Source organism: Scyliorhinus torazame, chromosome 5 (genome assembly GCF_047496885.1).
Source record: "Scyliorhinus torazame isolate Kashiwa2021f chromosome 5, sScyTor2.1, whole genome shotgun sequence".
Taxonomy (NCBI): Eukaryota; Metazoa; Chordata; class Chondrichthyes; order Carcharhiniformes; family Scyliorhinidae; genus Scyliorhinus; species Scyliorhinus torazame.
The window spans coordinates 150,550,337-150,564,014 of NC_092711.1; the positions used below are offsets into that span (position 1 = coordinate 150,550,337).

A 13,678-nucleotide genomic window follows, 5' to 3' on the forward strand; every position below is an offset into this window, starting at 1 on the left:
TCAGCTGCTGCAAGTCACCAATGTCCCCTCAGAATGAGGAAAGAAATGGAAAGATAAAGTAGACTTGGAGCGGCTGCTGCCTCTTGTGGGGCATTCCAGAACGAGAGGTAATAGTCTTACGATAAGCGGTAGCAAATTCAAAACAGTTTTAATTTAAAAAAAATTTTTTTTTAAGCATACCCAATTATTTTTTTCTTCAATTAAGGGGCAATTTAGTGTGACCAATCCACCTACTCTGCACATCTTTGGGTTGTGGGGGTGAAACCTACGCAGACACAGGGAGTAAGTGCAAATTCCACACAGACATTGACCCAGGGCCGGGATCGAACCCAGATCCTCAGCGCCGTAGGCAGCAGTGCTAACCACTGGGCCACAGTGCTAACCACTGGGCCACAGGGCTGCCCTATTCAAAACAGTGTTGAGGAGAAGCTGCTTCTCCCAAGGGCTGTGAATCTGTGGAATTCACTACCCCAGAGTGCGGTGGAGCTGGGACAATGAGTAAATTTAGGGAGAAGTTAGATTTTTAATCAGGTTGAAGGGTTCTGAAGAACTCTCAGGACGGTGGAGATAAGGCCAGGATGAGATCAGCGATGACCAAATGGCAGAGCAGACTCGATGGGCCAAATGGCCTAATTCTGTTCTTATATCGTATGAACTTATGAAAGGGGGGGGGGGGGGCATTGATTTGCTCCCAGATGTTGCCCAGAGGAGGAAGTTTTAGTCTGAAACCCATTGTTTAACCTCCACATTGTGACATCACAAAGGAATTCATCCTCTAAATCAGCCAATAGGAATCCATTCGCTCCGCGGTGACGTCACTGCATTAGTGCGCACACGCCGGCGCGCGGACACGCGAGCGCCGCCCCCACCCTCTGTTCCGTCTCCCCCAACACATCCTCGAGACGGTTTCCAGCAACCGGCTGATAGTTCCGGCCGTCGGTGATCGCCCCTTCCTTGACCCGGGACTGCGCATGTCTCAGGGAGAGGGAATGCTGCGCATGCGTCGGAGAGCTCACTTCCCCTGACCTTACCTCTCAGGTGTTGACCAATGGGAAGACTTGGAGGACCGGAAAGACTCTGCCCCTCCGCCAATCAAAGCTCCCCCATTGTCTCGATGCGAAAGCTGCACATGGAGGTTTCTGCCGAGCAAAGCTGTTGTTCCTCCAACCCTGAATAAGTTTGAGCTGCACACAGACTCCTGACTCCAACATCTGTGAGTAAAACACTTTATTTCCTCCCCCTTTCCATTTCTTTTCTCATTCTGACCTTCAATTGGTCACTTGCAGCAACTGAAGGGAAAGGAAGTGAATCCAGGGAGGGTGCAGACTCTGCAAAGCTTGGCCCAGGTCTCTCTCTCTCTCTCTCTCTTCAAGACATTGACATCCTTTGCCCCCTCAGCTTGACACATTTATTTGTCTGGCTAAAAGGACGATCTCTTTCCCAATGTTCACAATTAAAGGGCTGGTTTCCCCAGAAGATGGCTGACATTTAAGGGGTCAGTAAACAGGCCAAATCCAACCCAGCCAATTACTTCCCTGTCGGAACACTCTCCACCATCAGCAAAGTAATGGAAGGAGTCATCAAAGGTCCTATCAAGTGGCACTTATTCTGCAATAACCTGCTCCAGCTCGCTCAGTTTGGGTTCTGCCAGGGTCTCTCAGCTGCTGACCTCATTACAGCCTTGGCTCAACCAACATCCTGGGGGTTACCATTGATCAGAAACTGGACTGGACTAGCCATATTAATACTGTAGCTATCAAGGCAGATCAAGGGCTGGGAATCCTACGGCGAGTAACATGCCTCCTGATGCCCCAAAGCCTGTCTACCAGACATCTACAAGCACAAGTCAGGAGTGTAATGGAATACACTCCACTTTGCTGGATGAGTGCAGCTCCAACAACACGCAAGAAGCCGGACTCTATCCAGACAAAGCAGCCTGATTGATTGCATCGCCTTCCACAAACATTCAAACCTTCCACCACCGACAAACAGTAGCAGTCGTGTATACCATTTACAGGATACACTGCAGTAACTCATAAAGACTCCTCAGACAGCACCTTCCAAACACACAACCATTACCATCTAGAAGGACAAGAGCAGCAGAAACCTGGGAAGCCCACCACCTGGAAGTTCTACAAGTTACTCACCACATTGACTTGGAAATATATTGCCATTCCTTCACTGCCCCTGGGGCAACATCCTGGAATTCCCTCCCTAACAGCACAGGGGATGTAGGGCAGCATGGTGGAGCAGTGGTTAGCGCTGCTGCTTCACGGCTCCGAGGTCCCAGGCTCATTCTCGGCTCTGGGTCACTGTCCGCGTGGAGTTGGCACACTCTCCCCGTGTTTGTTTGCGTTTCGCCCCCACAACCCAAAGATGTGCAGGGTAGGTAGATTCGCCACACTAAATTGCCCCTTAATTGTAAAAAATTAATTGGGTATCCTAAATTTATAAAAAAACAAATGGAAAAAAAACCAGCACAGGGGATGTACCTACACCTCAAGGACTGCAGCAGTTCAAGAAGGCAGCTCAACACTACTTCGGAAGGGCAACTGGGGATGGGCAATAAATGCTGGCCTGACCAGCATTGTCCACATCCCGTAAATTAATTTTTAAAAATTTAATATTGGACAGAGATATGTCGAGTGTTGTTATATGGTATGTATTGTAGCTATTACTGATGGTTCTGTAATACAATACAGGTATTATTTCTACTTTTGTAAATAGTACTGTACCTACATTATATATTTCCAGTCATACAGTCATTGCAGCACTGACAGAATCCATTTGGTAACTCAAGTCAATGCTGACTCTCTGTACAGCAATCCAGTCAGTCCCATTCCCCCTCGATATCCCTGTTCACCTGCAGGTTTTTTTTCTTCAAGTAACTATCCTATTTTATTTTAAATTATTGATCATCTCGACTTCCACAATCCTTGTAGGCAGTGAGTTCCCTGTCATGACCACTCCATGACTGAATAAAATTCTTCCTCCGAATTTCACTATCTCTAATCAGTAAATGTACTTATATGGAGATTCTCTACTCTTGTACAGGTTTTAGTGAGTTTCGATTTGTTGATCAGCAGCTTCACGAAAACTGGGAGGGAAAGTAAGTGAATACAGTCTGTATATTACACACATTTTTCATCCAGTAATATAGACATATATCTGTCTGGCAGCCGGCATGATGATTTTCAGGTCTCTGTGTCCAGGACAGGAAGCAGTGAGCTTGGATCTGTCAATCAGCCTGAATCAGCACCTTCAGGAGAATTGGGAGGGTGAATATTAGATACAGCAGAGTGAGAATGGAGGGAGAGTGTGAGATTGAGATTTAGAGCATTTCAGGGAAAGAGAGAGGAAAGAATGTTCGATAGAAACTAGAATTGTCTGTTCTGAATTTCTATCCTGTACTGACAATGATTACTATTGTAAAATCTGTTTGCAGGAAGTTCGAACGAGAGGAGTTTGAGGCCGATATCTCAAACTAAATATCACATCAAGAACTGACTGAGTCACTCAATTCTTGGGATCATCGGCCTTTGAATCTAGAAGGAGAAATGTTTGTCTATTCTGTCTTTTTCAAGAGATTTTAAACATCAGTGTGTCTGGAAAAGCACTGAGACACACACACACACCCGTGTGAGACTGTTACAGAGCACTGACTGTGGAAAGAGCATTAACCAGTGACACAGCCTGTAAAAATACTTCACCATTCAGAGCAGGGAGAGACTGTATAGGTGTTCTGTGTGTGGACGAGGCTTCAACTGATCGTCCAACGCGGTGAGACGCAAGATCACCCGGACCATGGGGAAACCATGGAAATGTGAGGATTGTGGGAAGGGATTCAGAGCCCCGTGCGAGCTGGAAAGGCATCAACGCAGTCACACTGGAGAGAGGCCTTTCACCTGCATTCAGTGTGAAAAGGGATTCACTAACATTGGCAACCTGCGGAGACATGAACGAGCTCACACTGGAGAGAGGTCTTTCACCTGCTCTCAGTGTGAAAAGGGATTCACTGACATTGGCAACCTGCGGAGACATGAACAAGTTCACACTGGGGAGAGGCCGTTCACCTGCTCTGACTGTGGGAAGGGATTCACTCGGTTATCCCGCCTGCAGGGACACCAGCGAATTCACACTGGAGAGAGGCCTTTCACCTGCCCTCAGTGTGAAAAGGGATTCACTGACATTGGCAGCCAGCGGAGACACGAACGAGTTCACACCGGGGAGAGGCCATTCACCTGCTCTCAGTGTGAAAAGGGATTCACTGACATTGGCAGCCTGCGGAAACACGAACGAGTTCACACTGGAGAGAGGCCTTTCACCTGCTCTCAGTGTGAAAAGAGATACACTCACATTGGCCACCTGCGGATACATGAACGAGTTCACACTGGGGAGAGGCCGTTCACCTGCTCTGACTGTGGGAAGGGATTCACTCAGTTATCCAGCCTGCAGGGACACCAGCGAGTTCACACTGGAGAGAAGCCTTTCACCTGCTCTCAGTGTGAAAAGGAATTCACGCAAATTGGCAACCTGCGGAGACACGAACGAGTTCACACTGGAGAGAGACCATTCACCTGCTCTGACTGTGGGAAGGGATTCACTCGGTTATCCAGCCTGCAGGGACACCAGCGAGTTCACACTGGAGAGAAGCCTTTCACCTGCTCTCAGTGTGAAAAGGGATTCACTGACATTGGCAACCTGCGGACACACGAACGAGTTCACACTGGAGAGAGGCCATTCACCTGCTCTCAGTGTGAAAAGGAATTCACGCAAATTGGCAACCTGCGGAGACACGAACGAGTTCACACTGGAGAGAGACCATTCACCTGCTCTGACTGTGGGAAGGGATTCACTCGGTTATCCAGCCTGCAGACACACCAGAGAGTTCACACTGGAGAGAGGCCGTTCATCTGCACTGTGTGTGATATGGGATTCACTCAATTATCCAGCCTGCTGAAACACAATGTCACTCACACCAAGAGCAGGCCCTTTAAATACTCTGACTGCAGGAAGGGTTTCAAAAGCTCACAGCTACTGATGTCCCACCAGCGCGTTCACACTGAGGAGAGACCGTTCAGCTGCTCTCACTGCACAAAGAGCTTTAGATCCTCATCCAACCTGATGAAACACGAGCGAGGTCACACCGGGGAGAGCCCGTTCACCTCTCCGACTGGGAAAAGCTTCACTCGGTCATCACTTGCTGAGCCACAATGTCACTCACACCAATGAGAGACCCTTGAAATGCTCTGACTATGGGAGTGGGATTACAAGCTCTAGGGTACTGATGTCCCACCAGCGCATTCACACTGAGGAGAGACCGTTCAGCTGCTCTCACTGCACAAAGTGGTTTCAAACATCATCCACATTGCGGAGACACCAGCGAGTTTACACTGGAAACAAGCCATTCACCTGCTCTCACTGTGGGGAGGGATTCACTCAGTCGTCCAACATGCTGAGACACCAAAGGGTTCACAAGTGATGACGGGTTGGATTCTGCTGTTATTCCTGCTGTCAATCACATCCAGGACTGAACCTGGAGTGGGTGGATGGGTTTGCCTCCTCTTCAAATCCCTCCCCGGGCCTACTTTCTGGTGCGGCCGGCCCCTGAACACCGACTCCATCTTGAGTCGGGGGCGGCGCGCTAAAGAAGTCCCCCGCGCATGCACAGGATGGCGCGGCCCAACTGCGCATGCGCAGGATTGAGCTGGCCCAACTGCGCATGCGTGGGTTGGCGCGGCGCCCATTCGGCACCGCGAAAGGAGGCTGGAGCAGCGTGAACTGCTCGAGCGCCGTGCTGGCCCCTATGGGGGCCAGAATCGTACATAACCGGGCCCGGTTTGCGACGGCATTCATGATGGCGCGAACTCTTGGGCCCAATATTGGAGAATCGCCCCCAAGGTGTTCTGCATTACCCTTGCTTGTTGCTAAGGCTTTGCTACATTTTGTGAATGTTTCTGTTAAGGCTGCAAAACTTTTTCATTACTAGATGTATTTATAGAACAACGGTTTATTCATTACGAGGGCTTTTATGCAACTTTTCTTGAAACAGTGTTAGATTCGTACACATATTAAGTTTACATAGATTACATATAACATACAGTGCAGAAGGAGGCCATTCGGCCCATCGAGTCTGCACCGACCCACATTAATCCCTCACTTCCACCTTATCCCCGCAACCCAATAACCCCTCCCAACCCAACCCTTATGGACACTACGGGTAATTTAGCATGGCCAATCCACCTAACCTGCACGTCTTTGGACTGTGGGAGGAAACCGGAGCACCCGGAGGAAACCCACGCGGACACGGGGAGAACGTGCAAACTCCGCACAGACAGTGACCCAGCGGGGAATCGAACCTGGGACCCTGGCGCTGTGAAGCCACAGTGCTAATCACTTGTGCTACCGTGCTGCCCTGCAAGTTGCTGTACTGCAATTCTCATTTTTAAAAAAATATATATTTTATTCAAGATTTTTTGGCCAAACATAACAGTACGTAGTGTTTCTTTTACACAACAATAAAGCAATATAAATAACAGTGGCCAGTTTTAAACAAATAAATAAATAATATATAAACAGAAACAAAAACAAAACTAAATGGCAACTGCCTTGTCAAAAATAGATACTCTCCAAAGATACAATCCAACAGTCCAATATACTTTACCTATAACAAATGTCTATACATATACAATAGCATCCCTGAGAGCCCGTCCGGTTCCTCTCTCTCCCCCCCCCCCCCCCCCCCTTGGGTTGCTGCTGTTGTCTTCTTCTTTTCCATTCCCTCTATCTTTCTGTGAGGTAGTCGACGAACGGTTGCCACCGCCTGGTGAACTCTTGAGCCGAACCCCTTAATACGAACTTAATCCGTTCTAACTTTATAAACCCTGCCATGTCGTTTATCCAGGTCTCCACACCCGGGGGTTTGGCTTCCTTCCACATTAACAATATCCTGCGCCGGGCTACTAGGGACGCAAAGGCCAAAACATCAGCCTCTCTCGCCTCCTGCACTCCCGGCTCTTCTGCAACCCCGAATATAGCCAACCCCCAGCCTGGCTCGACCCGGACCCCCACCACCTTCGAAAGCACCTTTGCCACCCCCACGCAGAACCCCTGTAGTGCCGGGCATGACCAGAACATGTGAGTGTGATTCGCTGGGCTTCTCGAGCATCTCCCACACCTATCCTCTACCACAAAAAATTTACTGAGCCGTGCTCCAGTCATATGCGCCTTGTGAAAAACCTTAAATTGTATCAGGCTTAGCCTGGCACACGAGGACGACGAGTTTACCCTACGTAGGGCATCAGCCCACAGCCCCTCCTCAATCTCCTCCCCCAGCTCTTCTTCCCATTTCCCTTTCAGCTCATCTACCATGATCTCCCCCTCGTCCCTCATTTCCCTATATATGTCCGACACCTTACCATCCCCCACCCATGTCTCTGAGATCACTCTATCCTGCATCTCCTGCGTCGGGAGCTGCGGGAATTCCCTCACCTGTTGCCTCGCAAAAGCCCTCAGTTGCATATACCGAAATGCATTCCCTTGGGGCAACCCATATTTTTCTGTCAGCGCTCCCAGACTCGCAAACGTCCCATCCACGAACAGATCTCTCCATTGTGCTACCCCTGCTCTTTGCCATGCTCCAAATCCCCCATCCATTCTCCCCGGAACAAACCGATGGTTATTTCTTATCGGGGACCGCACCGAAGCTCCTGTCTTTCCCCTATGCCGTCTCCACTGCCCCCAAATTTTCAATGTAGCCACCACCACCGGGCTTGTGGTGTATTTCTTCGGTGAGAACGGCAACGGTGCCGTCACCATTGCTTGTAGGCTAGTCCCCCTGCAGGACGCGCTCTCCAATCTCTTCCACGCCGCTCCCTCCCCTTCTCCCATCCACTTACACACCATTGAAATATTGGCGGCCCAGTAGTACTCACTTAGGCTCGGTAGTGCCAGCCCCCCCCCCCTGTCCCTACTACGCTGCAAAAACCTCACTCTCGGGGTCTTCCCGGCCCACAGAAAACTCATAATACTCTTCTCGATTCTTTTGAAAAAAGCCTTCGTGACCACCACCGGGAGGCACTGAAACACAAAAAGGAATCTCAGGAGGACCACCATTTTAACCGCCTGCACCCTACCTGCCAGTGACAGGGACACCATGTCCCATCTCTTAAAGTCCTCCTCCATCTGTTCCACCAACCGCGTTAAATTAAGCCTATGTAATGTACCCCAATTCTTGGCTATCTGGATCCCCAAGTACCGGAAGTCCCTTGTTTCCTTCCTCAACGGTAAATCCTCTATTTCTCTGCTCTGCTCCCCTGGATGCACCACAAACAACTCACTTTTCCTCATGTTCAATTTATACCCTGAAAAATCCCCAAACTTCCCAAGTATCCGCATTATCTCTGGCATCCCCTCCGCCGGGTCCGCCACATATAACAACAAATCATCCGCATGCAGAGATACCCGGTATTCTTCTCCTCCCCTGAGTACTCCCCTCCACTTCCTGGAACCCCTCAATGCTATGGCCAGGGGCTCAATCGCCAGTGCAAACAATAACGGGGACAGAGGACATCCCTGCCTCGTCCCTCTATGGAGCCGAAAATAATCAAACCCCCGTCCATCCATGACCACGCTCGCCATCGGGGCCCTATACAGCAACTGTACCCATCTGATATACCCATCTCCAAAGCCAAATCTCCTCAGCACCTCCCACAAATAATCCCACTCCACTCTATCAAATGCTTTCTCAGCATCCATCGCCACCACTATCTCCGCTTCCCCCTCTGGTGGGGGCATCATCATTACCCCTAGCAGCCTCCGTATATTTGTATTCAGCTGTCTCCCCTTCACAAACCCAGTTTGGTCCTCATGAACCACCCCCGGGACACAATCCTCTATCCTCGTTGCCATTACCTTGGGCAGAATCTTAGCGTCCACATTAAGGAGGGAAATGGGCCTATAGGACCCGCATTGCAGCGGGTCTTTTTCCTTCTTTAGGAGGAGCGATATCGTTGCCTCTGACATAGTCGGGGGCAGCTGCCCCCTTTCCCTAGCCTCATTAAAGGTTCTCATCAGTAGCGGGGCCAGCAAGTCCATATATTTCCTATAGAATTCCACAGGGAATCCGTCTGGTCCCGGGGCCTTCCCCGCCTGCATGCTCCCAATCCCTTTCACTACTTCCTCCGTCTCAATCTGTGCTCCCAGTCCCGCCCTATCCTGCTCCTCCACCTTAGGAAATTCCAGCTGATCCAGAAAGCACATCATTCTCTCCTTCCCATCCGGGGGCTGAGTTTCATATAATCTTTCATAAAATGCCTTGAACACTCCATTCACTCTCTCCGCTCCCCGCTCCATCCTCATCTCTCACCCCCCCTATCTCCCTCGCTGCTCCCCTTTTCCTCAGTTGGTGGGCCAGCAACCTGCTCGCCTTCTCCCCATATTCGTACTGTACACCCTGTGCCTTCCTCCATTGTGCCTCTGCATTACCCGTAGTCAACAAGTCAAATTCTACATGTAGCCTTTGCCTTTCCCTGTACAGTCCCTCCTCCGGTGCCTCCGCATATTGTCTGTCCACCCTCAGAAGTTCTTTCAACAACCGCTCCCTTTCCCTACCCTCCTGCTTTCCTTTATGTGCCCTAATAGATATCAGCTCCCCTCTAACCACTGCCTTCAGCGCCTCCCAGACCATTCCCACCTGAACCTCCCCATTATCATTGAGTTCCAAGTACCTTTCAATACACCCCCTCACCCTTAAACACACCCCCTCGTCTGCCAATAATCCCAGGTCCATTCTCCAGGGTGGATGCTGTTCTTTTTCCTCCCCTATCTCCAGGTCCACCCAATGTGGAGCGTGATCCGAGATAGCTATAGCCGTGTACTCCGTCCCCGTCACCTTCGGGATCAGTGCCCTTCCCAAAACAAAAAAGTCTATCCGTGAATAAACTTTGTGGACATAGGAGAAAAACGAAAACTCCTTACTCCTAGGTCTACTAAATCTCCAGGGGTCTACTCCTCCCATCTGCTCCATAAAGTCCTTGAGCACCCTAGCTGCAGCCGGCCTCCTTCCGGTCCTGGACCTCGATCTGTCCAGCCCTGGGTCCAGCACCGTATTAAAATCTCCACCCATTACCAACTTCCCCACCTCTAGGTCCGGGATACGTCCTAACATACGCCTCATAAAGTTGGCATCATCCCAGTTCAGGGCATATACGTTCACTAAGACCACCGCCTCCCCTTGCAATTTGCCACTCACCATCACGTATCTGCCCCCACTATCCACCACTATGGTCTTTGCCTCAAACATTACCCGCTTCCCCACTAGTATAGCCACCTCCCTGTTTTTTGCGTCTAGCCCCGAATGAAACACCTGTCCCACCCATCCTTTGCGTAGTCTGACCTGGTCTATCAGTTTCAGATGCGTCTCCTGCAGCATAACCACATCTGCCTTAAGTTTCTTTAGGTGTGCGAGTACCCGTGCCCTCTTTATCGGCCCGTTCAGCCCTCTCACATTCCACGTGATCAGCCGGGTTGGGGGGCTCTTTACCCCCCCCCTTTGACCACTAGCCATCTCCTTTTTCAATCCAGCTCCTCAACCGGTTCCCACGTAGCCGTATCTCCCCCCAACGGTGCCCATCCACCCCAACCACCCCACCCCATACCAGCTCCCCCTTCTCCCCAGCAGCAGCAACCCAGTTACCCCCCCCCCCCCCCGCTAGATCCCTCACTAGCGTAATTGCACCCCCCATGTTGCTCCGTGAAGTCAGCAAACTCTGGCCAACCTCGGCTTCCCTCCGTGACCTTGGCACCCACTGTGCGAGGCCCCCTCCTTCCTGCTTCCCTGTTCCCGCCATGATTACCATAGCGCGGGAACAAAGCCCGCACTTCCCATTTGGCCCCGCCCCCAATGGCCGGCGCCCCCAGCTCCTCATCCTCCCTCCCCAACTCCTCATCCTCCCTCCCCCCTCCCCCACGACATGGGGAAGAGGGAAAGGTTACAGGGTCGCAGGATTAACAACTTGGGAAATCATCTCTTCCCCCTTTTTCCCCCCTTCATCCCACATAATCACCCCACCACTTTGTCCCAAACGTTCTTTTTCTAGCCCGCTTATTCCAGTTTCACCTCGACAATAAATGTCCACGCTTCTTCTGCCGTTTCAAAGTTGTGGTGTTTCCCTTGATGTGTGACCCACAGTCTTGCCGGCTGCAGCATCCCAAATTTAACCTTCCTTTTGTGCAGCACCGCCTTGGCCCGATTAAAGCTTGCCCACCTTCTCGCCACCTCCGCACTCCAATCTTGATATACGCGGATCACCGCGTTCTCCCAACTACTGCTCCGAGTTTTCTTTGCCCATCTGAGGACCATCTCTCTGTCCTTATATTGGAGAAATCTCACCACTATGTCTCGAGGAATTTCTCCAGCCCTCGGTCTTCGCGCCATAACTCGATAGGCTCCCTCCACCTCCAACGGGCCTGTCGGGGCCTCCGATCCCATTAACGAGTGCAGCATCGTGCTCACATATGCCCCGACGTCCGCCCCTTCTGCACCTTCGGGAAGACCAAGAATCCTTAAATTCTTCCTCCTCGCATTATTCTCCAGCACCTCCAGCCTTTCCACACACCTTTTGTGTTGTGCCTCGTGCGTCTCTGTCTTCACCACCAGGCCCTGTATTTCCACCTCATTCTCAGCAGCCTTTGCCTTCACGACCCGAAGCTCCTGCTCCTGGGTCTTTTGCTCCTCCTTTAGCCCTTCAATCGCCTGTAATATCGGGGCCAACAGCTCCTTCTTCATCTCCTTTTTAAGTTCTTCCACGCAACGCCGCAGGAACTCTTGTTGGTCAGGGCCCCATGTTAAACTGCCTCCTTCCGACGCCATCTTGCTTTGTGCCTGCTTTCCTGGCCGCTGCTGTAGAGGATCCACCACAATCCGGCCACTTTCCTCTCCTTTTTCCATCCGTGTCCAGGGGGGATTCCCTTCTGGTTTACCGCAGTGTTTTTAGCCATTAAAATTGCGTTGGGGCTCCTATTAAGAGCCCAAAAGTCCGTTCCACCGGGAGCTGCCGAAACGTGCGACTTAGCTGGTCATCGCCGCATCCGGAAGTCCAATTCTCATATTTTTATCTGAAACAATGACTTTGCCTTGTGGATATTCCATTTTCTGCCTGTATGTATACTGAATTTAAAGAATTATACTGCATTGATTCTTCAAGGTACCAATAAATCAGTGAAGCAATAAATCTGTAATCGATTAATGAGCCTCTTCCTTTGACCTAATGGAATCTTTAATTTTTCTTGTTAGCCACGGTTGCGTCACTTTTCCTGTTGGATTTTTGTTTCTTAAAGGAATCTATATTTTATGTAAATATGTGATAATTCCTTAAATGCGATTGTATCATTACACATTTTATTGTAAGTTCCTAATCAACTGCAGACAACTTGCCCCTCATGGCTTGACAGTTTCCTTCTGAGACAGAACCATGTAACCACCAAAGCCTATCTTCATCTAAACCTGCATTCTTTGGGGTTCCAAACAGAAACAGGAACTATCTGTCATCTACCTTCCAAACACCCTTTCACTCTGTGATCCTTGTGAAATTTGAAGCCAAGTATTTGCCACAAGGCTCAAGAGCATCAGCCCACTGGAGGCAAAGTCGTGAGACCGGCCAGTCCAGCAGAACGAAACCCTCCGACCCTCCCCATTGACCAACTGACAGAATGAACACAATGCTGTTCTGGGGGTAATTGAGAGTAGCAACAATAACAGCAGAATCCAGCCCCTGTAATCACTTGTGACCTTGTTGGTGTCTCAGCAGGTACAAGGAAACACAGAATCCCTTCCCACATTGAGTGCAGGTGAATGCTCACTCCCCGGGGTGAACTGGCTGATGTCTCCGCAGGGTGGATAAATGTCTGAATCCCTTTCCACACTGAGAGCAGGTGAACGGCTTCTCCTCCGTGTGAACTCGCCGGTGGGACGTCAGGCTGGCTAATTGAATCTTTTCCCACACTGAGAGCAGTTCAATGGCCTCTCCCCAGTGTGAACCCTCTGGTGTGTCTGCAGGGTGAATGACTGACTGAAACTTCCCCCACACTGAGAGCAGCTGAATGGCCTCTCCCAGTGTGAATGCGCCGATGAGCTTCCAGTGCAGATGGGGCTTTGAATCCTTCCCACAGTCCCGGCATTTCCACTGTTTCTCCATGTTTTGGGTCTCCTTGTTTCTCTCCAGGTTAGACAATTGAAGCCTTACTCATCCAGAGAACATGTGTACAGTCCCTCCCCACTGTGAAGCTCTGTAACTGGTTGAAGCTCTTTCCGCAATCAGTGCTCTGGAACACACTCACTCGGGTGCGTGTGACCCAAAGAATCAAGTGACCCTGTCATATCAAGATGTGATGTTTGGGATTTCTGTCTGTAATTCCTCCTTTTCTAATATTCTGGAAAAACAATTTACAAAATACATCACTTGTCAGTACAGGATAGAAACTCAGAACAGACCATTCTAGTTTCCATGGAACATTCTTCCCTCTCTCATTCCCCAAAAGCTGTAAATCTCCATCCCACACACTCTCCCTCCATTCCCTGTATCTAATATTCACCCTCCCAATTCTCCTGAAGGTGCTGATTCAGGCTGTTTGACAGATCCATGCTCATTGCTTTATAATAATAATCTTTATTGCCACA

The 13,678-nt window shown here is 50.1% G+C and overlaps 1 protein-coding gene across 1 annotated transcript; it reads left to right on the top strand.

Moving 5' to 3' along the window:
• The first annotated feature begins 988 nt into the window (after positions 1–988).
• Positions 989–10,702, top strand: LOC140422044 (uncharacterized). Its single transcript, XM_072507022.1, has 2 exons — positions 989–1,213; positions 3,446–10,702. Exon 2 carries the CDS (start codon positions 3,805–3,807, stop codon positions 5,230–5,232), a length of 1,428 nt encoding a protein of 475 aa, XP_072363123.1. The 5' UTR covers positions 989–1,213; positions 3,446–3,804; the 3' UTR covers positions 5,233–10,702.
• The last annotated feature ends 2,976 nt before the right edge of the window (positions 10,703–13,678 follow it).

Coding starts and splice junctions, on each gene's coding strand:
- LOC140422044 (XM_072507022.1), top strand. CDS start 3,805: ATGGGGAAACCATGGAAATGTGAGGATTGTGGGAAGGGATTCAGAGCC.